This window comes from Cannabis sativa, chromosome 2, assembly GCF_029168945.1.
Source record: "Cannabis sativa cultivar Pink pepper isolate KNU-18-1 chromosome 2, ASM2916894v1, whole genome shotgun sequence".
Classification (NCBI taxonomy): domain Eukaryota; kingdom Viridiplantae; phylum Streptophyta; class Magnoliopsida; order Rosales; family Cannabaceae; genus Cannabis; species Cannabis sativa.
Window position 1 is genome coordinate 4,902,501 of NC_083602.1, and position 26,102 is coordinate 4,928,602.

General features: G+C 31.2%; 4 protein-coding genes across 5 annotated transcripts in view; 2 read left to right on the top strand and 2 right to left on the bottom strand.

The window, feature by feature from the left end:
• LOC115718518 (origin of replication complex subunit 3) overlaps positions 1–4,247 on the top strand; it is a 7,051-nt gene extending 2,804 nt beyond the window's left edge. Inside the window, exons 9-17 of the mRNA XM_061109957.1 lie at positions 1–77; positions 721–929; positions 1,086–1,155; positions 1,428–1,513; positions 2,337–2,423; positions 2,588–2,663; positions 3,144–3,271; positions 3,423–3,602; positions 3,977–4,247. The exon at positions 1–77 is cut by the window's left edge and continues 34 nt beyond it. Of these exons, the coding sequence (XP_060965940.1) occupies positions 1–77; positions 721–929; positions 1,086–1,155; positions 1,428–1,513; positions 2,337–2,423; positions 2,588–2,663; positions 3,144–3,271; positions 3,423–3,602; positions 3,977–4,082 (1,019 nt within the window). The 3' untranslated portion in view covers positions 4,083–4,247. The remainder of the gene's footprint in view (positions 78–720; positions 930–1,085; positions 1,156–1,427; positions 1,514–2,336; positions 2,424–2,587; positions 2,664–3,143; positions 3,272–3,422; positions 3,603–3,976) is intronic.
• Positions 4,248–5,029: 782 nt separating this feature from the next.
• LOC115719706 (GATA transcription factor 28) lies at positions 5,030–8,969 on the bottom strand. 2 transcript variants are annotated; one of them, XM_030648853.2, is made up of 7 exons: positions 8,266–8,969; positions 7,791–7,874; positions 7,327–7,460; positions 6,352–6,474; positions 6,000–6,105; positions 5,517–5,603; positions 5,030–5,417 (listed from the first exon to the last, which is right to left on the bottom strand). In XM_030648853.2, exons 1-7 carry the CDS (start codon positions 8,584–8,586, stop codon positions 5,319–5,321), a joined length of 954 nt encoding a protein of 317 aa, XP_030504713.1. In that variant the 5' UTR covers positions 8,587–8,969; the 3' UTR covers positions 5,030–5,318. The 2 variants fall into 2 exon arrangements, with proteins under 2 accessions (XP_030504713.1, XP_030504714.1); XM_030648854.2 differs by having other exon boundaries at positions 5,535–5,603; positions 8,266–8,962.
• A 1,180-nt stretch (positions 8,970–10,149) lies between these two features.
• Positions 10,150–13,540, bottom strand: LOC133034668 (pheophytinase, chloroplastic). Its single transcript, XM_061109958.1, has 6 exons — positions 12,963–13,540; positions 12,315–12,426; positions 11,523–11,616; positions 11,249–11,426; positions 11,082–11,151; positions 10,150–10,619 (listed from the first exon to the last, which is right to left on the bottom strand). Exons 1-6 carry the CDS (start codon positions 13,406–13,408, stop codon positions 10,308–10,310), a joined length of 1,212 nt encoding a protein of 403 aa, XP_060965941.1. The 5' UTR covers positions 13,409–13,540; the 3' UTR covers positions 10,150–10,307.
• Positions 13,541–16,271: 2,731 nt separating this feature from the next.
• On the top strand, positions 16,272–17,727 carry LOC115717418 (costars family protein). The gene is made up of 2 exons (XM_030646390.2): positions 16,272–16,464; positions 17,341–17,727. Exons 1-2 carry the CDS (start codon positions 16,384–16,386, stop codon positions 17,554–17,556), a joined length of 297 nt encoding a protein of 98 aa, XP_030502250.1. The 5' UTR covers positions 16,272–16,383; the 3' UTR covers positions 17,557–17,727.
• The last annotated feature ends 8,375 nt before the right edge of the window (positions 17,728–26,102 follow it).

Sequence of the window (26,102 nt, forward strand, 5' to 3'; positions counted from 1 at the left end):
CACAAATTGAAAGCAATTTGGCTTGCGGTTTGACAGAGTTGAAGCGTTCACAGAAGTGTTGGGGCACTGTGGTTATGGTAAGGTCTCAAACTTCTTCCTTATTCTTATGCTGCAGTGAATCATGAAAACTCCAAGTTTCTAAACTTACCATTCTTCATAATCTTCTAAGATTAGAGTTGCTACCTTTTCTTTCCCTCACACTTGTGTTTACATCTTACTTACCATTTCTTTTGGATGATGTGGAAGACTAAGAACTCATTCTTCATATTATTTAATCCTTTTATTCCTAATGTTATTAATTTTACATTGCTAATGGCCCGCATTCTTTAGCATTTCAAATTATTTATCAATAGAAAATGACCTACTGATCATACTTATAGAAGTGTGAATTAATGTTTGTTTCGTTTTTAGAAAAAAGTAAGCATGATAATGCACTGAATTTGAGGGGATATCATTCAGAGTTTTGCTGCTTGGTAGGATATTAAAATATAAGAAATTAAAAGATTGTAGACATTACTCCAAAATCTTTCGTTTAGAATAGAAAGCATAAAATAATATGATCCCTACAAACTAGGAATTACACCCGGAACACTACAGTATCTTTATAGTATAAAGTTTTATGTGTATTCTAGATTGATGATCTCTTAGTGAACCTGGACTCATTGTGGTAGTTTATTTTGTTTATTCTGATTTTCCTTCATTCTATTCCTTATGCTTTAGTGCCTTTATGAAGCTGGAAAGTACAACAAAGTCCATCTCCTAGACTTATTATGTGAGGCACTTGATCCAAATATTTACAATGCCGTCGCCTCTGGTACTCACACTAGGTCAGGGAAAGGTTTTGACATAACCTCTTCAAGCAATCAATCTGTGGCTCAACAATATTGGCGAAAGGGTGGTCCTATTTCTCAGGTGATTCAAAAAGTGAGGTAGGTAGCTTGTAAGAATGCAATATCTCTTGAACATGTCTTCACTTTGATCCATGTTTTTGTATTCAGAAAAAAAAAAGAAAAATCAGTAAGTAATGTTTATATTGGATAAAATTCTATTTAAATTATACCTTGATTCTTCATGCAAATTATCAGGGATCTTCCAGCGGCATCACTATCTCAGTTGCTTAAGAGTTGGGAAAATCTCACTATGGATATTCTTGAGGTATGAAAACTAATCCAAGAAGGTTATAAAAAGATTCAGTATACCAAATGATGGTTCAGATATTATCAAGTGCACATGTTGCATGTATGGATTTATACATATATCATGCTTGCTACTACTGTGTGGCTGTTGTTATGATGTTATGCCGATACTGCAGGTTCTTCTGTAAAAGAAGGAATATTGCTGTGCCAATTTTATATTTCAAGAAATTTATAAGTAGAATTTTTATCTCCCAAATTAATTAATTGTTATGTCTCACTTGCTCAACATAGATCCATGACAAAGTGAAGGAGCTGCACCCCATGATTAAAATGGAAGACGGAATGAGTTTGAAACAGGATTTTACAGGCCTTTCCAAGTAATACAATATTTCATCTTGTTTCTTCCTTTGTATCAGAATAATCTCTCATGTTATCTTTAAATTTATTCTTTCATTGTCTTAATCATATGCTAAGAAGAATGAAATGTTAGAAGTAGGTGCTGAGAGTGATGCCTATTCTCTATCATATCTAGGCCAAAATAAAAAATAAACATCCTCTTTTTAAATTTTTACTTTACACGTCAGATACTTTAGTATAAAAATTTTCAATCGAGCATTACAATAAAGAACTGTATCTATCGTAGGCTTACTAGGGATACAATCTAGTGGAGCTGAAAACCATTTTTTGCTTGAGGTGGGAACAATCTTAGGATTTCCTTGAATATAGGATGTTAATGGGTGACATGCTACATTTTACTGTTACCTTATTGAATTTGGCTGTAGGGTGCCTTTATTTTTGAAGTTTAATTCATAATTTGAAGTCCTCATTTAGAAGAGTTCATATTCTTAATTCACTTTTCTAGAAGATTTCATAATTGAGGGCCTCAATAAAAACTTCCAATGCCTAATTGAAAGTTTAGAACATAGATGATCCTAAAGTTTGAGAAACTTATTTCTTAAAGTGTTTTCTTCTCATGTGCAGCATACACATTTAAAAATTTCTTGGAAAAATAGTCTTCCGAAGAACTTAAATATTGATTTTCTTGACACACAAACATCTACTCATGCAAGTGTAGAGTGTCGCCGGGATAACACAAGCTCTTTTTTTTCTCCGCAAAAATACCTTTTAGAAAAGGCTAGTTTGCATTTGGTTTTTCGTTCATTTGTACGTATTTATGCACCCTTTGTGTTAATTTGACAGGAGACACACATCTCGGACTGCTGCCTATATTAAGGAGTCGAAGACGGGAAATGAAAAAGCTGCTAACCTAATAACTAGCATGATTAGGTAAATAATTAGTTTATTTTAATGATATCACATATAAAACCAGAGTGTTGGAAGGTGCAGGTGCAGATTCGTGTTAAATGTTTTCTAAATAATTATATTGTACTTATTTATTATTCTTAGATGATATTGGTTATTTATTTATCACTGGTATTGTTGTGTGGCAGCAAGTTTATGAAACCCATCGAGTGCATTCCTTTTCATGAAGTTGTTTGCTTTAAAGATGTTGAAAAACTTCAATTGGTAAGCATTCTAGGCACTTCTTGCACTGACTGCTATACTTTTTAGTCAACTTTCTGGTTATTTAGAATTAGATTGTTGGATATTGACATCCAAGTGGATGGTGAGGGTTTTCTCATATTAGTTTGTCAATCATATTTGTGTTTATTTCACCAATTGCTCTCTGCTGAGGAAAGTGGTGCGAAACTATGCTTGAGTGTTGGTAAATTTTGAAACAAAATATACTAGGGACTGTCCTTAAATTTTAAGGGGTTTGTTTTCCTGATATGATCGATGGATAATCTAGGCATCTATGTTTATTGAGGATATTTTGAAGTATTATTTAGAAGTCTTGGATAAATTCTATTTTTAGAGATGGGTAGAAAAAATCAAAGCACTACAAACTTCATTAAAAGATCCCACAGCTGAATGTGCCTTTTACGAACATAGTATGGCAATGGGTTTTTTTGGCTCGTAATATTTCTTGTTCTTTTACTATTTTAGGCTTTGAATGGAGACCCAAGAAGAAGGATTCAAGTTGATCTATTAGAATTCCACAAATTTCTGCAGTGTAAGTGCTGCAACAGGACTGGCAATGTTCCAATACCATCCATGCCTGATACCTCAATCATGTAAGTATGTGTCCAACGCATTATTCGCCATTATTTTTGGACGGTGAAATGTTCTTTCAACTTTGCACTTGGACTTTAAAACAATTAATTCTACTATAGTTGCAAGTATGCATTGTGGATTGTTGGCTTAAACGTTCATCCATTATTCTAGGTACACACTAGCTCAGGAACATGGCGATCTTATCAGTCTTCATGATTGGTACCAATGTTTCAAATCAGTCGTGACTAACCCTAGTATCAAAGTGAAACACAAAGGGAAGCAGCAGTCACCACTTCGAAAGAAAAGAAAAGAAACAAATGAAAACGAAAACAAGAGTGAATCGTCAATACAGTATCCTGCTTTGTTTTTCTTATTTGATTTTGCACATCTTTGCTTTAGGGAATTTTCGAGTCATTATTTTGCATGGTGTGAGAAGAGAAGCCAACTTAAATGCTTAGCATACAAGAAAACTCTCTATATCATTTTTTTGACTAAATGATTTGGTAATTTAAGGTATATGTATAGAACATACTAGGTGAAGATATTTGATTAGAGTCCATAGGTGAAGCCAAGTGTTAAGACATGAGAGTGAGAAAGAGTGTTGTTAAGCTTAAGCAATGTTGATAATTAGTTAGATTTAAGCATACTAAGTTAAGGTGTGTTTGGTCTTTGCTTTGCAATTGCATCATAGGTTGGTTTTAAATTTCCTTAACTTTGTTTTAAAGAGCACGATTTTGCAAAGCAGTAACAGAAATGCAGATCACAGGGCTGATTCGTATGCCCACCAAAAGACGCCCCGACTGTGTACAAAGAGTGGCCTTTGGGCTATAAACAAATCGAGCAAGTTTGAATTTTTCTCTTTATTTACTTGTTATATTTCTTATTGAGGAATTATGTAAATTGTATTCTTGATTCCACCCTAACTCGTATATTTATTTATAAGTATCACAATTAATGGAGCCCATTACTTTTATATAGTATAGTTTTTCAGTTATCCATCTCTTGAATCATTAGTAAACTTTTTTGTAGTAAGAGTAAATTATTTACTAAATATTAAGAAATCTCACTTTGTGGTTTGCATGGCTTTGAGGGAGCTATGAAAAAATAGTCAAAAACCGTTGATGTGATATCCTAACAAATTCATATGTTTCTTTTTAATTAATATGTGCATGTACAAATTCTTTGAACTTTGATGTTACATTATTAAATTATTTTTTAGAAAAACTGGTTTCAAAAAAAATTTCAAGAGTAAACTCAATGGAAAAAATTTCAAAAGAAAAAAAGAGTGCCAAAACAATATCATTAATCAATAAAAGCAGACTTATGAAAATGCACTAACATAATTTGGGTATCCAAGCCCCTATGCATAATAAAAGAAATAAGTGTCATTAAAATAGTTACAATAAACTAAGTATCTCTAATAATACCCTCTAAATAAGAGTGAGTGTTCAAGTTCAACACCACCTACACATGAGAATAGCCGAGGCGAACACACAACCCGATACCTGACAAGATAGCCATAGCTTTGGCCAAGGCGAAATGGCCGTGGCCAAAACCAAGCCATCCCTTAAAACCAACACTGAAACCAGCTTTAGCCGTCGTGTTGGGAGCTTCTCCCACCTGTGAATAGCGGCCGGCATATAGCTTTCACTAGGGTTTTTTTTATCATATACTGTTATATTACGTATATACATTATCTTATATCATATTGAACCATGCATATCGTTTTTTATGTCATGAAGAATTTAAAACCCAAAGGATTCATAATCACAAGAATATACAAGATAACTACCACTTAGCCACATACTTGATCAAAATTCAAAACCTTACATAGTGTGAAAAAGCATCCTCATTTAGCAAAGAGTCTCTTTTATGGGAGTAATATACAAATGCTAATGTTAAAAAAGAGTCCCAAATTAGTTAACTTATTCATCATCATCATCAATTTTTTAGTTTAGTACATTGAAACTCTATTTACGCTCAAAGTGAATGTGAAGTTGTTACATATTTTGAATCTATTTCACATCCTTGCTGAGGCAGAAAATGTATTAGATCCAGTTAACCCAGTCATCCTGTTTCAGTAGTCATATGGTCGTGATGCCCGTTGGAAGAGACGATGTTGGTTGTTGTGTTTACAGCTTCCGAATCATTAGCATCACCGTCGCTCTGTAATTAACATATCCACAAAAGAACTTAAGAAATGCACTTATTTTAAAATGGCTCAACAAGAAGATAATCATTTTCAAAAGAATTTAGAGAATTTACATTAAATGGGAGGTGTACCTGCCCGGTTTCCTTCATTGAAGCAGCCTGGACACCACCGTTCGGAACCTTAAGATCTCTTAAGACTCCCTGCCAAAAAAGCAAGTTAGCCTTACTAAGCAATTTGGTCATAGATGATAAACAAACCCGGCATGCATAGTGTGATTAAGTAGCACACCAAAACAACAGCTAGAGACAGACTCGAATCTCAGACCTCAGGGGAGCAAGCCTATAGGCGTAACCATATGAACTAACCTATCGGGATATTACAACATCAATAAAAGGTTTAAAAACGTACTTGTACATTAATCAACATCTCACACTCACATAATTTAAAATAATAATGAAAAATACAGTTTAACATGATAATAAACTCTTTGGTAACAAAACACAATCAATACAAATTTTATGCAAGTTTAGTTTAATCTTCATGTCTTATTATTAAGGACCTAAAACCAGGAAAACAAATTTCAAGACTATACAAACCTTATTAGCCCACTTAAGCCCACATGCGTTACACAAAGTCCTTGCACCAGCAGGCCCACGACGCATCATTGGTGTGGACTTCGAACTAGTTCCGCAGTTTGTACACCTGCACAGTGCGTTAAACGAAAAAATTACAATGCAAGGTCTTAAGCTTGTGTTACAGATCAATAACTAAAAGAGTTAAAGATTACATTAAAGATGGTGATTGAGATTAATATCCAAAATTTAGAACAATTTCTATTCAAACCCGGGCTATTTCACCCTGGGGCAGGTACAGGAGGAATGAAAAAAATAAATGGATTTGATGGTCAGCAGAATTCACATGAACATGAAGAAACTAATTGAGACTCACGAAGTTTCCTGCATGCTCTCATCTTGGCCAGAGCCCTGTGCGCCATTCCAAACAATTACAGCTGAGCCCGCCTCATCGGAACTAGCCTTAGATGATGTAAACTGACCCTTCTTACGCTGCATCCTGAAAGAGCCACATAAGATTATAATTAAAGCTCAATCAAACTCATTTTGGTGGAATAAGAATTCCATTTATCCAAGACATTTTATTAGAGCCTCCATGCTAAAAACTAAAACTAGTTTGTAAGCATAAGTAGACAACATTAAAGACTAAAAGTTCCATCTTTGTTACTCTGTTCCATAATATAATAAGCATTTGAACGTCCCTATACCGTATTGAATCTTTCCAAATAAAGAATGCTGCCGCCAGCACATTCTTGAAATTTAAAAATCACAAATTACATGAGCATAGTAATGGAATAAATATAACAAGTTGGCTTTACTTCATTTCGTTTATTATCAATTCAGAATATGGCATTAGAAAAACATGGAGAAAACTGTATGACTATGTACAGATTTTTGACTTGCCCAAGTTGAATGACAAGCACGATCCTGGAATGACACTCCGCAAATGTGTAGAGGCTGCAATCTTAAAACTCAAATTCCTATTTGGATGTAGTAGTTATCTAAACAGTAAATACTAAGCATTTAACTATGAATACACCGCCATTGTAATTACGGCAATACAATCTAAAATCTTTTAATAATAAGATTAATATTTTATTCCAAATTATGACTTATCTCAGCACAATCATTGTAATACAACCTAAAATCTTACAATAATAATTATAAATTTATCCCAAAACTATGTCTTATCTCAGCACAATCATTTAAATACGAAGAAGAGAAATCCTTTCGTATTAATACAGCACAGCCCTTTCAAAACTAAAATTTAATTTCATATAAAGGACCTGATGTGTTTTTGAGCCATTACTTATTGGATTGAAAAGCAAAACGGGATGTGAAAAAAAATTACCTCATAGCAACTTCCTTGCGGACAGTGTAACGGATTTTTTTATCAAAACAACGTTCTTTCCTCTTCTCCCGGAACCGATTTAAAGAAGCAGCTCTATGTGGTTGAACCGGCTTGGAAACAAATTGATTCACAGCCTAGAGATGAATGATTATAACACCTAAAGTTAGATCAACTATGCACCTTCTCAAAAGAAGTATGTACAAACTAATAACATCACGAACTTGAAATAAGAACTAACAAAGAAAACTTCATATTTCTTCAAATTTCTCACTTTATGAGACAAACACTGAGCACAAAAGAAATATATGCATACTTGATACTTACTACCTCTACACTCTCCTTTGCATTTCTCTCCAAAATTAACCATAAAAACAAGAGACTCTGAAGATCAATTCTCTCTCTTTTTTTCCTTTTCTCAATGTACAAAACATAGAAGAAAATGATTAAGATATGTGCACACATACCCGTTGATTAAGAGGGGCTGTACCCATGGCAGGAATACCAGAAGGGATTTCATATCCACCCAAAAGTAACAACACTGCCTGCACCTGTGAAGATCAACACATTGAAAGTGTAAAGTTTCTTAAATAATAATCAACACAAGGTAAAAGCCCTCAAACTACATATACTTGTTGATAATGCATTTTAAAAATAGAAGATACTAAACCAATAGTTCTTTCCCACAAACACATTATCCACGAGTTCCTCAAAAAGCTAATATAAATCCAATTTAGGGAGAGAATTTTCAAGTCATTAATTGACTCAGCACCATAAAAAGATGAAGTTAAAAATGAAAATAAATAAATAAATATATAAGATCACAGAACAGGCCTAATTGACAAGAACACATATCCAAAATCTAAACTTTCTTACGTGAATTAAAGAAAAATACTTCAAAAACATTATAAAAAACCCCAAAGTAGAAGAAGCAATCTTTACCTTATCAGGCGAAACAGCATCGAAAACGTAAACCTCGCCCTGAAACGATAGAGTGAGCTGATCAGAGCCTCCATTTTCTGCAACGGGAGGGTATTCAGAGTTGGGCACGTATAGAACATTTGAAGGAACATCTTGAACGCCGTTCATGGCTCCAACACATCCACCATCTTCATACCGGAGCTGAGGGTTATCAATGGACTCTTCAGCACCGGTCACCTCGTCATCTTCTTCATCCCCATGACCACCACCACCACTATGCATGTTATTATTCGCCATGGCTCCTCTTCCATACATTGACGCCTCTTGATTTGATTCCGACATTGTTTTTTTTACCAAATCACATTCAAACCCCCAAATCCCTTAAACTGCAAAATCGAATTTTTATTCCCAAGAAGGGAAAAGAAAAATTAATCGAGAAATTCCCAGAATCAAAATTGGATTTTTTTTAATTACTGAGAAAAGAAATTGTAGAAAAATTGATAATTCTTAATTTTAGGGATTGAATCTGAACGAGAGAGATTTGGAAGGGGAGAGAGATAGGTGAGGATAGGGTGAAAAGGAGTTTGGGGGCAATAGAGGAATAAAAAATGACCTTAGAATTGGTTTAATATTACGAAAATGCCACTGAATAAGTGCCAAGTTTATATGAGTCTATGTGAAGAAGTGGTTGCTTTTTTATGTCTTTTGCCTTTTGTGAGTGGTGTGAGTGAGTGAGTGAGATATAGTATAGTGTTAAACACACCTATGGATGCATGCAATTGGTGTGGGATGGGTGTGACGTGTCATTATAAGAATATGACACGTGTGTGTTGTCAAATTTGTATTGGGTTGTTGGAGTTTAAATATGGTAGTTAGTGTTGGTTAGATTAGTTAACTTTCTCACTCAACTCTTTTCATAAAATAAATACCAGAAATGCTAAAAAGGCATCCACTTAAATTGGTATAAATTACAAATATTCGGTATTTTACAGTAAATGCTCTAATCGCAACTCATGCAGCAATTCAAATCGTAACCTAATTAAATTGTTATCCAGATCGCAACTCAAGTTACAACTCAACTAACAATCCACGTAATAACTCAAACGTAAAATAATAATAAAAAAAGTATAACTTATCGTACATGAGGTAATTTTTCTTTTTTTCTAACAAACTCGCACCCGTCCCATAGTGTATTCGGGTTTTACCTAAACTTAGCCCAAAATTTTTAAAATCCAATTTTTTTTATTTTTCGGGTACGGGTGGGCCGAATTGAGTGAGTGGGCTGAATTTTCAGGTCTAAATATACAAATCTACTTGCTAATGCATCATCAGTTGAAATCAAGTGGCTAAGTTCTTTACTCAAAGATCTTCATGTCACTACATGTTGATTATCAAGCTTGTCTATTACCAATCTTGTATTTCATGCTTGTTCAAAATATATTGAGATAAATTTACATTTTGTCTGAGATTAGATTATAGTTAAGGAGCTCTATTTATCGAAGTTCTCCCTATCGAGTCATCGACATATTTGTACATAGTACAAGCTCAAACTCAAAGTGACTTCTATCCCTTTCTGCTTGACCAGTGATAATAGAGTAGTGTAGTTTTAGCTTTGGTTTTTCAAAAGTAGTTGTATTCTGTTTTTGTTCTGTTCTAACAACTCTTCTATAAATCTTAAACTCATTGCTCTTCTATAAATAACATGTCTCTCTCTCACAATAAGCTCCAACATTGCAAATTTCCAAGAGTTTTCTTCAATTATTATCTTTAAATAGCCTTGCTTAGTTAGTCTTAACACAATCATTATCTTAACAAGTCATATAATTGAATAAGTGAATCCTATAAGCTCTACAAAACTTGTGCATAACAGCATTGTCTCCTTTTCATTCCAAACACAATTCAGAATAAGAAATTTTGGATTTTTCTTTATTTCTGTTAAACTTTAAAGTAGTTTAACCAAAAAATATACATATCAATATAGAAAGAGAGTGTTTCTCTCCATAATCTCACCAAGTGTAATGGGGAGGCAATTGATCATAATTGCATAGATTTTTCTGTCATGATCATGAAGCAGGAAGCTGAGCCAACCATGGAAGAAGCTTTTCGTGGACTAATTCAGGCTCGTCGTCGTGGGGGCAATGACCTACACCTTCCAAAACAAAGAGGCTTATGCTTGTTACCTTAGCAGGTAAGGCACTGAAGTACTTCCCCACTGGTCCATCAAGAGGAGTAAATGGATCTTGATTGCCCCATAGAAGCAGAATAGGTATGGAGATTTTCGGCATCAATTTCACAGGGTTTGGCCCTGGTGGACCTGTCACAATCGAAACAAAAGCATCCAATGCTCCTTGGTCGAATGTCGGTTCAATGATGATCTGCATTTTAAGTAAAAAAAATTGTTTAGTAACACCAAAAAGATAAAGACTAATAACAGTATAATTACCTAAAGTTTTGAATTTACAAGCGTCATAGACTTGATGATCATTTTTAACAGCATAAGTATCCAATGTTAGTAAAACTATAATTTTCATTCAGTTTCGTTATTATAAACTCCACTAGTGTCTTAAATTTATAATCAGATCTAGTTTTTAGAAATAATTGATACTACATGTTTCCGTCCAGAGCCAATAATTTAGAATCTAAACTTAATATGTGTTCTATTTAAAACACTAACGGAGTCTATACTGATAAAAATTCAGATACTAATGTCACTAAAAAAAATGATTAAGCTTGTGCCGGTTATAAACTCAAAACTTTAAGCACTTATACCATAATTATTCCCCAAAAAATATGAATAAATAAGAGGAGCATGGCTATGCAGAAGAATCAAATAGTACCTCTACTAGATCATCATCCACAGATTTCTTATTTCCATATACAGATAGCAAAATATTTCTGATGTTTTCTCTGCATTGGAATTTTTTGTTATAATCAGATTCATTCATGTCAGCACCTTTAGATATCCACAAGACATTTTCTCAATACTACTGATGAAATAGAATACCTCTGCCTAACACGCTCGAAAATATAAGAAGCAATTGCTCTTTGCTTCAACAAAAAATCAACTAACCAAAGCAAAGGTAATAATAGTTTGATTCTCCAATCATCAACAACTGCCTTGTTGTTCATGCCACCAGCACAATTTAGCAACACAAGTCCTCTAACCAATGATTGATTAGATTCTAGTTGGAACAAAAAACATCAGTTATGAAAAAAAAAATGAAATGGTTATGATTATTGGATCAAAAAAGTTGTAGGTTGGATTAAGCATTACCTACCTGAGGCAGCAATTAAACAAGCAAGGCTTCCAACAGAGTTTCCAACTAGAACAGTTGGCTTCTTTACAATTTCATCCAAGAAGTCTAATATTAACTATTTACAAAAAATACTAAGTCAATTATGAATTTAATAAAAAGAAAGAGTGTGTAATTATTTGCTATTCTATATGTTTTCAATAATGCATATGTGATAATATGTATTTTGAAATTATATATATTTAGTATATTTTAGTGTAATTTACGGTATAAATACTTAAGTTTAACTTTTGGTTGTAAATAAATACTTAAGTTTAATTTTTGACGGTAATAGTACCTAAGTTATAATTTTGGAACTCTGTAGGTGTCTGACCGTTAAATGTCGTCATTATCCACGTCTCATTTTCTTATTGGTATATTTTAACTATTTTTTTTAAAAAAAATAAAAATTTAATGACTTGAACCAATCAGGAATTGACACGTACAATTTACTTAGCACTTAACAATTAGGTACCTACAGAAATTTCAGAATTATGACTTAGGTATTTATTTACAACCGAAAATTAAACTTAAGTATTTTTACTCCAAACTACTCTATATTTTATATATAAGTGAAAGCAGTTTGATAAAATTGATAAAACTTTATCGATTAAATTTGAGTTCAAAGTACTAAACATGTACCATTTGAGCATCATTAAAAATACATGATACTAATAAAATGCAAGGTACTAAACGAGTATATTCCCGAAAGAAAGAAAAAACTTAAAAGAGAAACCCCTATTTCTATGAATCTTTGCATTGGAAAAACATACATACCTGAGCCCATGTTTCCATTGTGTATGGAAAACCTTCTGGCTTATCAGAAGCACCAAACCCAAGAAGGTCAATTGCATAAACAGTATGATTCTGGGCTAATGTTCTAATATTCCTGTCACATTTCAAAAGGAAAAATATGATAGTATCAATCACTCTGGGAAAGTTTTTATGAGTCCAAAGAATGAAACAAAATCAGTCACCAACACTACTTCTCATGCTCAAAATCAAGTTATAATATATTATTAATTTCAGTTAGGAGGATAAAATAAATGTAATTTAAATGATATTGTGTTATCACATTCAAATAGTTTGATGAATTGGGTGCTGCAGAAAAGTGTTTCTTCTTCAAGATTATAAGTACTAAAAGCTTCTATACTTATTAGAAATAAGGCAAAAATATTGTGAAGATTCTTGTGTGCATCCTCTTAGTTGGAGTCATTTCAATTTGGAAAGACTAAGGGTTCGTTTGGTACATTATATCACTGTATTAGATCGTAGTTAAATTTTATAGTATAACATATAATACTGTACAATACAATACGATATAATATGTTTATCTTAAGAACACAATTTTTTTCTTTTTTAAGAATATGTTTGTTTGTAACAATGTTTATTCATAGCCTTAAGCTAAATGAGAAATTAACATACCTGCGCCAATGAGGAATTGAAGCACCAAAGCCATGAACAAGAAGCAAAGGAGGATTGGATTTCGATTCCAATTTCGATTCTTGGTTTTCTTCTCCTTCAACCAAGTAATTAATCGAAAACTGACCCTTCCACATCCACTTCTTGCACTTGTTCTTTATCTCCCCAACACCCAATTCCAAAGGTGGCACCGCCGCTGCTTCTGCAGCGGCGGAAGAACTCAACTTGGCAACAACACTAATAGAAGTGTTGTTGTTTAAGGACACAAGAGAAGTATTAGTAGGAAAGAACACTTTTTTCCCACCATTATTATTATTATTATTAATAATAAGACTTTTTGGGCTGAAACACAAACTTTTTGTTGTGTGTTTCTTCTTATATATGGGCTGTTGTTGCTGGTGCTGCTGCAACTGTAAATGCATCCAAATAGACTCAGCAACAGCACCCATTTCTTTCTCTCTTTCTTTTTTCTCTAATGCTAAATATAAATAATGGTGTTCACTTCATTCTCTAGTTTCTTTCTTTTCTGTTCTGTTTTGGGTTGAGTTTTCTTTTCTCTTCTCAAAAAGATATTGTTGTATAATTAGAATTGGTTGGTGGTTATAAAAAGGAAAGGAGAAGCAAGTGGGTCCCTTTGTTTTTTCTATAATAATAAAAAAAAAATAATTGAAACTTTTTCTTTTTTAAATTTTATATAAGAGAATATATTTATTTAGTATATTACATTTGGTATTGTATTGGTGCATTTGAAGTAATTTATAACATAAATATTTAAGTTTAACTATTAATTATAAATAGATACTTAAATTTAATTTTTTTATAGTAATAGTAGTTACGACTTCTTCTGTAGATATATAATCGTTAAGTGATATGTCAATAACCACATGATAATTCTTAATTAATTTAAATTATTATTTTTTTTATTTAAATATACTAACAAAAAAATAATATCTGAATATTAATTTGCTATTTAACAATTGAAATTTTTACATCAAAAATCTAATTTACTCAATTTATTACAAAAAAACCCCTACACGCTTACATCATCATTTTTACCTTTCCTCTTTCTTTTATTACAATTATACCACTTACACATCAATTCTATGCATGCAGCCACGTCATTGATTGATGACTTATATCAATCACACCTTAAATCCTTCACTTATCTTTTTCTCTTCTTCCTTTTTTTTTTTTTATTATTTTCAATTTCTTTTCAGTTTTTTTTTTTTAAAATAAAACCTCCATAGCTGAACTCTTCTCCTCCCCTTTGCCAAAGAAAAGTTCTCAAATGGGGTTAAAATCTGTAGCTAATAGGAATAAGACGATAACTCCGATTTTGCTTCTCAACTGTCGAAACGTGAGCAAGCTCCTCCTAAAAAAAATCAAAGGTTGCTGCCCAGGAAAAAATTCATCAAGATAATGCTCAAAAAATGATTCAGATGGAGCTGGTCTTCGATCTCAGGTTTGTTTTCAGTTTCTTTTTCGTTTCCCCCCTTTTTGAAATTTTTTTCGTATTTGACATTAGTGTGTTTTGTGTTTATCGATTTTACTATTTTAGGTTTTTCATTTTAACATTTCTTTTAGTTTTGTTTGGTTTTTTAGGGCTTCTATTTTTTTAGTTTAATTTATTTGTTCTTTTTATGAGTTTTTCATTTTTGTTTGTTTAGTCTTAATTTCTATTTTTTTTTTCTGTTTTTGTTTTTCGAGATGTTTTATTGTTTTTCATTTCAGTTTCTTCATTTGATTATTTCTCATTTTGTAATAATTTTTTCATAGTTTTTTAATAGTGTAAACACCTTCTGTATATATATTTTTTTTTAATATGTTTTTTGTCTAGTTGTTTTCTGTCCATTTTTATATCATCAATGGGTAACAATGAGATTTATCATGGATGTTGATGTTCAAAGAGCTTTTCCTGTATTTTAGTTTGTATACAGTTGTTTTGTAGTTTTATTATAGTTTTGCTACTTGCATATGTTATTTCATTGTAAAACTAATATGCAACTATTTTGCACAAAACTTACTATGTATAACTACTATTTCTTAGTTCTTGTCAAATTAAATTCCTGCATAATATATAAACTAACATAAAACGATAATGCAACTATAAGGCAACCAAAACAAAAAATAAACTGACTTATACGTAACTGGTTGTACCTTAATTCGAATTTACTCTTCTTATTGTGTTTCTAAATATATATATATATATATATATATATTGGAAACCAGTAATCAATCAAAATGCAACTGTATATAACGTAGATATATTATTCATGAGGTTTTTTTTTTAAAATTTTTCACATCATACATTGTTTTGGATTTGGTGGGAGCTCCAGATCTGTTTGTTACAGATCTACATTTCATGAATATAGATTTCGATATTAGGGGGAGTTATTTTGATCGAATAAAATAGAAAACAAATGTGTAATTTCAGTTTCTTCACAGTTTTTCTGATTTTTTTTTCGTCATTTTCTGTTTAGATCATTGCAGGTCTTCTTTTCCAGTTGATTTCGCCAGAATTAATAGTTGTATTTTTATCGTTTTAGTTTCATTTTGGTTGTTTTGCGGTTTTGAAACGATCGCGGTATTTTCACCTTCATGGTTCGCTCTGTACAGCTGAAGGCTTAGTGAATGTGGTATTTTTGTAAATATTTGTATGTGGACTGTATAAATGTTTAATGGGCCGGCCCAAAGTATTTTTGTAATTTTTTTTTCCTTTTTTGTATTTTTCTGTTTTTTTCCCTTAACAATTACTATAAAAAATCTAAAAATATAACTTAAATATTATTATTGTCAAAAATTAAATTTAATAACAAAAAATTAAACTTACTTATTTTAATCCCTAATTTACCTAAATTTTAAAATATAGTACACTTCAGAGGATTATTAAAAAGACATGTTTAGATAAAATATAAAGTTATCAAATGATTACACCCATTATTAAAAAGAAATATGTATATATTATAAGGGTAAATAGTGGCATAAGTTTCCAAAGTTTTATGTTTGTAAGCGGTACAAACTCAATATTTATTTTTAACGGCATAAATACCTAATGTTTGTAAAACTGTAATTTTTCTCTAATTTTGTCAGTAATTATCTTAATCAGGGCTTAAATTTTTAATCATCGGGTCTAGATAGAAATATATAGTATCAGTTACTTTCAAATGTTCTTTTAATAAATTCAAAATAGAGTATGTACTGACAAAATTAGAAGAAAATTACAGTTTTACAAATATTTGATACTTATGCGGCTAAAAATAAATTGAGTTTATGCCGCATAAAACTTTGGGTAGTTATATCAATATTTACCCATATTATAATTATATAAGAGAAGGTAAGATAAGAGGGGAGGGAGCTGTGTGCGAATATTTGTTTGTCTCCCATAAGAAAGTGAAGAAGAAGAAGAAGAAAGGAAAAACCCGCCATGAACGTGGAAGAAGAGGTTGAGCGACTCAGAGTTGAGATCAAAAGGCTTGGAAAGCTCCAGACTGATGGGTCTTACAAGGTAAAACAATTGACAAAACCTTTGTTTTTTCCTTCTTGTTCTTGTTGTTGTTGAATCTATGAATATTGGTTTGGTTCCTTGTGATTTAATCTGGATGGATCTGAGATCTCATTTTTCTTTTTTGCCAATTCCCAATTTACCAAATTCGTTTCAATTTAGAGTATAGTGATGCAAATTTGATGCTTTACTTTGTTGATTTGATGAAAAAAATCACATGACTGACCTAGATAGAATCCATTCAATCATAATTGGAATGCTCAAGTTTAAGACTTTAATTTCTGCTTAGTAGAGAGGGGAAAGACTTAGGAAAATGCTGTCTAAGATTTTCTTTTAGATGGGAACTTTAAGGTTTGAGTTTGAAAAAACAAAACCCACTTTGCAAAATTCTACAATTTTTTATTTTTTTTTATTAATGTGTGCCAATGCTTTATCTTATGGTTTCATTAGATGATCATAGTTCCAATCAAACTCCATTTTTGATCTATGTATGGGCCAAGTCAACTTTTGATGAAAAATTTGACTCAACCATACAATTTCTTCATCATATTCCTCCACCTGCATTTACCAAAAAAGAAAAATATATAATTCAGTCTTTCTGCATTACTAACATAACCATTTGAGGTTAGCTCAAGTGACCATAGGAGGGTGCGGGTGAATTAGAGAGGTCTGGGTTCGAGTTTCAAGTTATGCATTGTAATATATAAACGCTTAAATAAAAAAAGTTCAATTTGACATATTTTGCATTATGTTCGGCCAAATATTACTTCTAATGAAATACACTACTCGAATAATGTTTGTTCATCTAATTTGAACAAATATAGTGTGCTGCTTAGTACCAATGGTGGCTGATTTACAAGTTTGAATTGTTTCTTCAAGGTAACATTTGGTGTGCTATTTCATGATGACAAGTGTGCCAATATTTTCGAAGCGTTGGTCGGGACGTTACGAGCAGCAAAGAGGCGAAAATTCTTGACCTATGATGGTGAGTTGTTGCTGCAAGGAGTCCATGACAATGTTGAAATCATTCTGAAACCATCACCAGAACCAGAAGCAACAACAGCAACAGCAAGTGATGCTGTTGCAAAGGCTTAATTGAAATTTCATAACTTCACCCAAAGGCATAATATGTATATGCCATAATATTATGTATGGTTTTACATGGCTTCCATTGTCAAAGAGACCTGTGTTTTCTCATTCATGAGACAAATGTTTTTGTTTATAATCAGTTTGGGTGAAAAAAAAGAAGAAAGTTTGATGATTTGATATATTGCTATTTACTTTGGTATCCATGATTGGATTACTTTTTTTTTTTTTGCCAATTAAGTTCAAATATCTCCTTTATGAAAGGTATAATCACATGGCTATGTGGGGTAATGCTATAATTGTGGTACTTGTTTTAAGAGTTTTCTTTCTTTTGAACAAAATAATAGAAAAAGTAGAAAGCCTTTAATTTTGATGGAAAGGAAGCTTTTAAGAAGTGGCTTAACTTTTGCCCCTTGTATAAATGTCTATTTTTTCTGGAAAAATTATGTTAGGAGAAGCTATAGATGAAAGTTTTTGATATAATTTACATTCTACTTGTAACAAACTATCTCACCAAGTTTTTAATTTTTAATTGTTGAATAATTTACGATATTGAAATCAACATTCAAACAATATATTTTACACGTATAAAAATATTAAGAATATGTGCTTGTTAAACATATGTTTTCGGCACAATATTTTTTTAAAAAAAATTAGTAAGTTATTTACTATAACTATAATATACTTCTTATTTTTTTACAAACACTCTCAAAATATGATTTTAATTCTATAAGTTAAAAGAAACGCTTTAAAGGAGTCAAATCTTCTGTCACAAATTTCTCAGTCTCTCTATCCCAATCCAATTAAAATGCTCCACCTCAATTAAATGTATATTTCCTAATAAAAACACTTAATAAATTAGATTTTATTCCTAAAAAAAATGTAAAAATCAGATTTTACCCTAATATATTATTATTATTAAGATGTAACACTAATACATTTAAAAAAAAAAAAAAGGTTTTTTTATTTTTACACTTTAAAACAGTTTTTTTTTTTTTTTTTTTTTGTATTTTTATGAAATTCTACATAGAAACTTCTATTGCAACTAGCGCTGCAACCTAAATTGTAACAAAAAATCGTACAGATTGCAACTATTTACAAAGCGTCACTTTAAAATGATCTCTTTTATGCCTCAATTGAAGAGCATATTCAGAAAATATATCTCTATTTAGCGCCTCCTTGTTATCTTTTTGTTTTGAAAGGAGTAGGAGAAGGGCCACCTTTTCAAATGAATACCCGATCCAATAAACCCATGTTTTGATTGATAAGTGAAATTTTCATTTCCAATGAAGTATCAAGTCACTAAGCAATATATATTTAATAGTGAAAACATAACAAGTTAATCAGCCCGGTTCACTCACAATTTGATATGTTAGATGTACAAAGTGCAAGAACAGATTGTTTATAAAGTGTTGAATATTAAAAACATAAATTACCAAAAATAAATAAATAAAGGGATTATTTCACAAATACACCAAAAAAAAAAAAAAGTTGTACAGAACTTTAAACATATTTACAAATTTTATAATTTTATTTACAAAAAATACGATCTTTTGATATATTTTTATATTTTACTTTAATTTGTTGTTATTTGTATATTATTTTTTATTATTGTTTTCCTGTTATTTGTTGTTATTTTTATTTGTCATTGATGCCGGAAAAGTCACCGGAGTAGCGGTCGGTGCCGGAAAAGTCGTCGGAGTTGCTGCTGGCGCCGGAAAATTCGTCGGAATTGGCATTTTCGCCGGAAAAATCACTGAAAAATCACCAAGAAACCGGTTTCTTAAAGTCTAAGAAACCGGTTTCTTGAAGTCTAAGAAACCGGTTTCTTGGTGATTTTTCAGTGATTTTTCCGGCGAAAATGTCAATTCCGACGAATTTTTCGGCGCCGGCAGCAACTCCGACGACTTTTCCGGCACCGACCGCTACTCCGGTGACTTTTCCCAAGACCGACAAAGAAACTCCGGTGACTTTTCCGGCATCAATGACAAATAAAACTTCCTAAACAAATAAAAACAGTAAATATGGGATTTAGAAACCTAATTACATATATATGGCATATCAAATACCATACAAAAACCTAAAAATAAAAAAATACCATATAAATTGGCCAAACTTAAATGTGCCATATTTATCATAAGAACTTTTAAAATCCCATACTAAGTGTAATTTCCTCTAAGTTAAATACAAGTGGAGGCCCTATACTACAGTGTAGCAACTAGCAATGGTGAGATCTTCTATTCTTCTTCTAATGACCACTAAAAGCTAATTGTACACACTGCAAATGTAGACTAAACTAAACCTCACATACATAAACACTCAAGAAAATCACACTTTTGATTACAAATATTACAAGGTAAGTATTGCAAAAGGTGCATCTTTACACACTTTGAGAGTCTTCTCTTTATAGAATAAGTCCTCCAGCCAAGGGTTGAGATCCTACATAATTAAAAAAATTAAAATAAAATACATTCCCGAAAATTCGGGAAAGTAGTAGATGCATGTTTTTATTAACATCCATACAACGTAAAATAAAAACAACTAATCATGAATATAGAGTATTTAATACGTAAATAAAAATTATAAAACTACTTACGTGATGCGTAACAGAACAATAACTCATTCATTTAGAATTTTTTACCTTTGAGTCCAAATAGTAGCAAGAAATTGTCAAGAATCTAAACCTCATTTATCTCTGATCAAGCTTGATTTCGGGTGGATTTGCTCTCAACACATGAGTTCGAATATTTGAGGGAGAAAGAGCCTGTAATGCGTGATGAAGCAAAGGGAGAGATTGTAATCGTCAAATATACATGGAAAACTATACCTTTAAGGTAGACTTTTGTGGTGTGTTTGCATATTATAATGAGTTCAATGAGTCACCATACCTGAATATCCTACGTTTCTCTTATCAAGCTTTTGATGATGATGAGCTACTTACTACTAATGGCGGTGATATAGCTCTAGACTCTTAGTCTAGACCAGTAAATTTTGATGTATCATGAATAGTGGGACATGATGTTTAGTTCTGTGATATTATTTAGTATGTGTGAGAAACTTATAGACTTTGCTTAACTTATCTTGCTTACTTTGAATATTGTTATTCTCTTTTTCAATCACATCTTGCTTAATGAATTCATCGGATTGGGTGAATTTATCGAACTGATGATGGCCTGAGTATAAAGGTCTAACACAACAAATTGACCTTATGTAACATTAATACATTTTCTTTTACATTCATTAAAAAAACAACAAATTGACCTTATGTAACAGGACCATTAATACAATTTTTTTACATTCATTAAAAAAAAAAAATTGACCTTATGTAACATTCATTATGTTATTTATAAGGAAAATAATGTCTTTAAAAGGGAAAACAAGATTGACCCTAATTTAATAAAGACAAAATTGTTTCTCTCGGTCTGCTAGAGTTATCTCAAAAAACCTAGCCACCAGTCTTAGTTCGTCTTCTGACCAGGCCCGCTAACCATTTCCAGGCTTGGGTGTGGCTCTGATTGGGTCCCTTATTTGGCACGTTGGGATAAGTGGATGGTTCACCTCAATCTTGTCTCTCATAGTTTCTCTCTATTTCTCCTAGGGTTGTTATGCGTTTTCCAAACCTAGTGTGCTATGGGGTAGTGGTGATCAGTCCAGATCCGGCAGGGCCTAGTAGAGGTTTGGTGGTTCTAGGTTGGGTTGGTTATGGATTCTAGTAGGAAAGGAGATCATGTTTGGTTTGTAGGGTGTGGGAGGACAATGCAGTCAGGTTTGGGCTTCGTTTCAAACCATGGGTCTCTTTATGGATTGTTCGAATTTGGTGTGTGGCAACTTGGGGGTGTGAGAGATCCTTAAAAGATTGAAGTTGATTGGTAGATTGGTATCTTTGGTTTGCCGTTTTTGGTGTCTTGTTTTAGTTTTTTTTTATTATTTCTTGTATTTTATTTTTATAATAATGTTTTTTCATCGCCATTCTAGAATAGTAGGGATTGATATTGGCCTGGTGCAAGATGCAAGCCTTGACTCCTATTGTTTTTTTTGTGTCTCATTGATAATTCAAATCGTTTTGGCAAGGACATCTCTGTCTCTCTCCTTGGTCGTCAGATTTGGAGGATCTCCAAATCTATATTGGTCATTTATTATGTGCTCCAATCTTTTGTGATTAACCATATCACAACATGGTTGGTCGTGTTATTTCTCTTATTTATAATTTAAATAATGAGGTTATTATGCCTCTAATTTTTATTGAAAGATTATTGGCTAATAATTTTTGATAGGTGAATTCTGTTATATGTTCATTTGATTTGGAAGCCTAATATACTCCACCCTTTCTTGATGTTTGACAACTAGTGGCTTATTGGTTCCCAAATTGAGGTTCCAGGCACCACTTGTCTCCATGTGGTCCCACATCGTCAGTACTCGTCCAATCAACATCAACCGCGTGGCTCCGTTAGTCTTCCCTTCCAAGAGCGAGCCAAGCGGCCTGTGAGAAGGAAATTAAAAGAAGAAAAGAAAATGGGTTGTTTTTTTTTGGATAAATTTCCATCCGAAAATTACACCCACAAGCTTACAAAAATTAAAATAAATGGGACACTTTATATTAATACCCATAATACTCTTCTTTTTTCTATTCTCTTCTAACTTCACTATCCATACTTCATATTCTCATCCGTACCGATGGTGGTCCGATAGTAGCCCAATGTTTTTTTATTTTATGTTTTTGTACATAAAAAAATGGTAAAATCAGGCTACCATCGAACCATATTCTACATATATATTTATATTAAGCTCCATACATTAAGCTCGTCAGGAAGGTATCAAACCACTATCAAACTATCATCGGACCTTCATCTTGAACCTTTACTCATTTTAACAACAGGAAGACATCGAGCCACCATTGGGCCTGGCAAAAAGACCAATTTTCTACCCAAAACTCAAATTCGACCGTTTTCAACTATAAATCTAACATCAACTCACATAGAACAAACATTAATTATACAATTTATTCTCAAATTAATAAACATATAATTAAAATCATACATTTCAATCCTAAATCACGCAGAGTACAATAAAATGAAATGGAAAACTTACATTCAAGGCGCGGTGGTCGTGGTTTGGAGATCCTAGGTCTTGAGTTGGTAGTCGTGGGTTGTTAGGGTCTTCGTGTATGTAAGAAGAAGAAGAAGAGAGAGAGAGAGAGAGAGAGAGAGAGAGAGAGAGAGAGAGAGAGAGAGAGAGAGAGAGAGAGAGAGAGAGAGAGAGAGAGAGAGAGAGAGGGTTATTTTTGGATTTAATGAAAAAGTGGCCTATTTAACTAATGGGAAGTTCTATTTGCACCTCATAAACTTATAAATACACCCCATTATTAAAAAAAATATAAACTTAAATTTTTTTTGAAAAAATATAAACTTAATTTTTTTAAAAAAAATTACTATTAATATTTTTTTAAAATTTTTTCTTCACATTATTTTATGTTAATTTCAATACTTATTTTGATTTTATTTTTATAATTTTTTTCTAATTTATGTATATATTTTTTTTTCTAAGAAAATTTCATATAATTTTTTATTTTAATTTTTTTTATCATAATATTTAAAATATACTTTACTTTTGTTTGATAGGTATATTTTTTAAGAATATAAATTGGAAGAAAAAAGTTAAAAAAATTTAGTACAATTAAAGATATAAATTTTATATTAAATTAAAATTATTAAAATGGGGTGCCTTTAAAAATTTTGGGGGTGTAAATAAAATTTCATTTAACTAATTTGATATACTAAGATTTAGTGTACAAATTTTGCCCAAACGTATAAATATTAATTCAAATTTTTCCTTATTTTTGCTTTATCTTTCACTACTATTACATCCTCACAAAATATTTATTTTTTCTAATACCCTTATATGTATTCTATTTATCTCATCTCTTCTCAACATTAATTAAATTAATTATTTTATTTTAATTAATTAATCACTCCATTTTGCCCATAAATATGGTGTTGGAAAACCACTTTTAATACACTCTTCATTCCACACAACTCTCCTCTTCACTACTATTATTTCTTTTCTACATCATTCTCTTTCTACTATTTTTATATTTTAAAGAGCATGTCAAGTATATTATTTTGTCATTTTTATCTAGTTATGAGCTTTTTTTTTTCAAAATTATTAAGATAATGATGAAACAAAATGTAATTAAATAAGATTTATTTTTGTATGTTGATGTCCCTTACAACATTGTCCATGGATTTTTCTATCAAAAATATGTATTTTTCATCTTCAATATCATGTATTCTTGATTGTTAAAACATGTTTTCACTTAATTTTTCATTCTGCAAATATATGATACTCTTTGATTAAATGTCTTTTATTAAATTGTTTACATCTAATTCTTAAAATATAAGTACTAAATTTTGCCTACACATAATTTTTTTTGATTTTTTGTAATTTTATAAGATTGTGACATAACTACTGCTTAGAAATTATGTATTTTACAAGTGAAGAAAATTTCTACCTTTTTCAAATAACTTACTTAAATAGAAAATATAATATAATTTATTTCAACTATATTTAAACTTGAGAATCAATATACATATAAACACTATTGAACTTACATTATGTGAGTTCAAATATCTTAATAATCTTATTTTACACATCTTATTTCAAAACTATTTTTATATTCATTCATTTTTCATTTAAATCTTTTTATTACTTGTCTTTCATTTTTTTAAAACAAATCTCATCAAATATTTGGAACTAAGTTAAAATATTCTTGCTTTGTTTAAAATAGTTTCTTTTGATGTTAGTCAACTTTCATGAGTTCGACCTCGTACTTACAAGAATATTATATTCCAAAACATTTCGTACATTTACGAGTATAAATATTAAAACACATTTTTGAGTACAACAATTAGCATTAATTCATCTAATAACTATGATCAAGAATTGAGCTCCAAAGTCTTTGTTGTTTTGGTGTTGATTGATGCAAAAATTATTATTAGTAAGATATTGACCTAAATATAAGAATACATTTATTTTTATCAAAGTTAATTATATATATTTTTGGAAAACTTGATGATATTATCCATATTGTAGTGTAGTTATATTGTGTTATCAAATCAAATTTTATTTAGATTACTGGAATAATTTATCTATGATCTCAACTGTTGCATTAGTTTTTCGAATCACATAGCATTTACATCCATATTGCATATTTTAATTGATTGCACATCTTCAACATATTATGAAATAACATTTTTATTTAAAAAATATTGAGTTTTCACTCCTTTATAGGTTTGTTTGATAAAAATGTGTTTAGTAAGCAGTTAAAAAACAGCTTTTTTTAAAAAAAAATTAAGAAGCTATAAAATACTGTTTTAATTAGCAAACAACATCAACTTAGAATTTTTCTTATATACTTGAATTTTTAATTTTTTTATATTTCATAAAATATAATAAAAAATGGGGATTTTTTCATTTTTACACTTCAAAACAATTTTTTATGCATTTTTACGAAACCCCACTGCGCTGAACCGTCAAATACACCCTAAAATTTATAATATCGCAGATGGAATTTTATAGTGGAAATTGTGTTTATTTATTTCGATATGAAAAAAATGTAATTTTCCCATCAATTCAATCGCATTATATAGATGAATGGATTGAAATAATATAACGGAAAGAAGATGTATTTTTCCCCACTGCACTGAACCGTCAAATACACCCTAAAATTTATAATATCGCAGATGGAATTTTATAGTGGAAATTGTGTTTATTTTTTTCGATATGAAAAAGATGTATTTTTCCCATCAATTCAATCGCATTATATAGATGAATGGATTGAAATAATATAACGGAAAGAACATTTTCTAAATTGTGGGGTGTAATTAGTTGAACGTGTCACATTAACTGATCAGTTTCAATTAAACACGTTCCTCAATTAAATTAAAAAATAAAAAATAAATATTTTATTAAATAATCTTTCCGTTAAAATAATAAAGTGTCACACCACATCAACCAGCCCAGCTCGGACAGACGACACGCACGCACGTATGGTGGGTCAAATGTGCGAGTCCTCACCCATTCGAACAAAACTAGATACCCCTTGAAGCCCAAACTCAAGTGCCAAAGTTGCAGCCTATACTCTTGTAAACAAAGGTTCATATCCCATGTAGGACTCTTTCCATTTCATACTAGGGCTGTACAAAAAAATTTGTAAACCGCCTAAACCGAATAACCCGCCCAAACCGAACCGAAAAAACCGATAAAAATTACAAACCGAAATAACTAGAAAAAATTACAAACCGCTCAATCTGTTAATTAGGCGAGTTGAAAATAGGTCTAACCCGCCCAATTAAACCGACCAACCCGATTTTGCACTTTTATTTTTTTTTAAAACTTCTTAGTTTTTATTATATATAATATAAATGATTAAATATATAATAATATAAAGTTATATACTTAATTATTAGTTTTAAAGTCATATATATAGTATTATATTTTGGTGGAATGTGATATTTTTAATTTATTTTTAAAATTTTTGTTAATTTTGACTTTAAAAC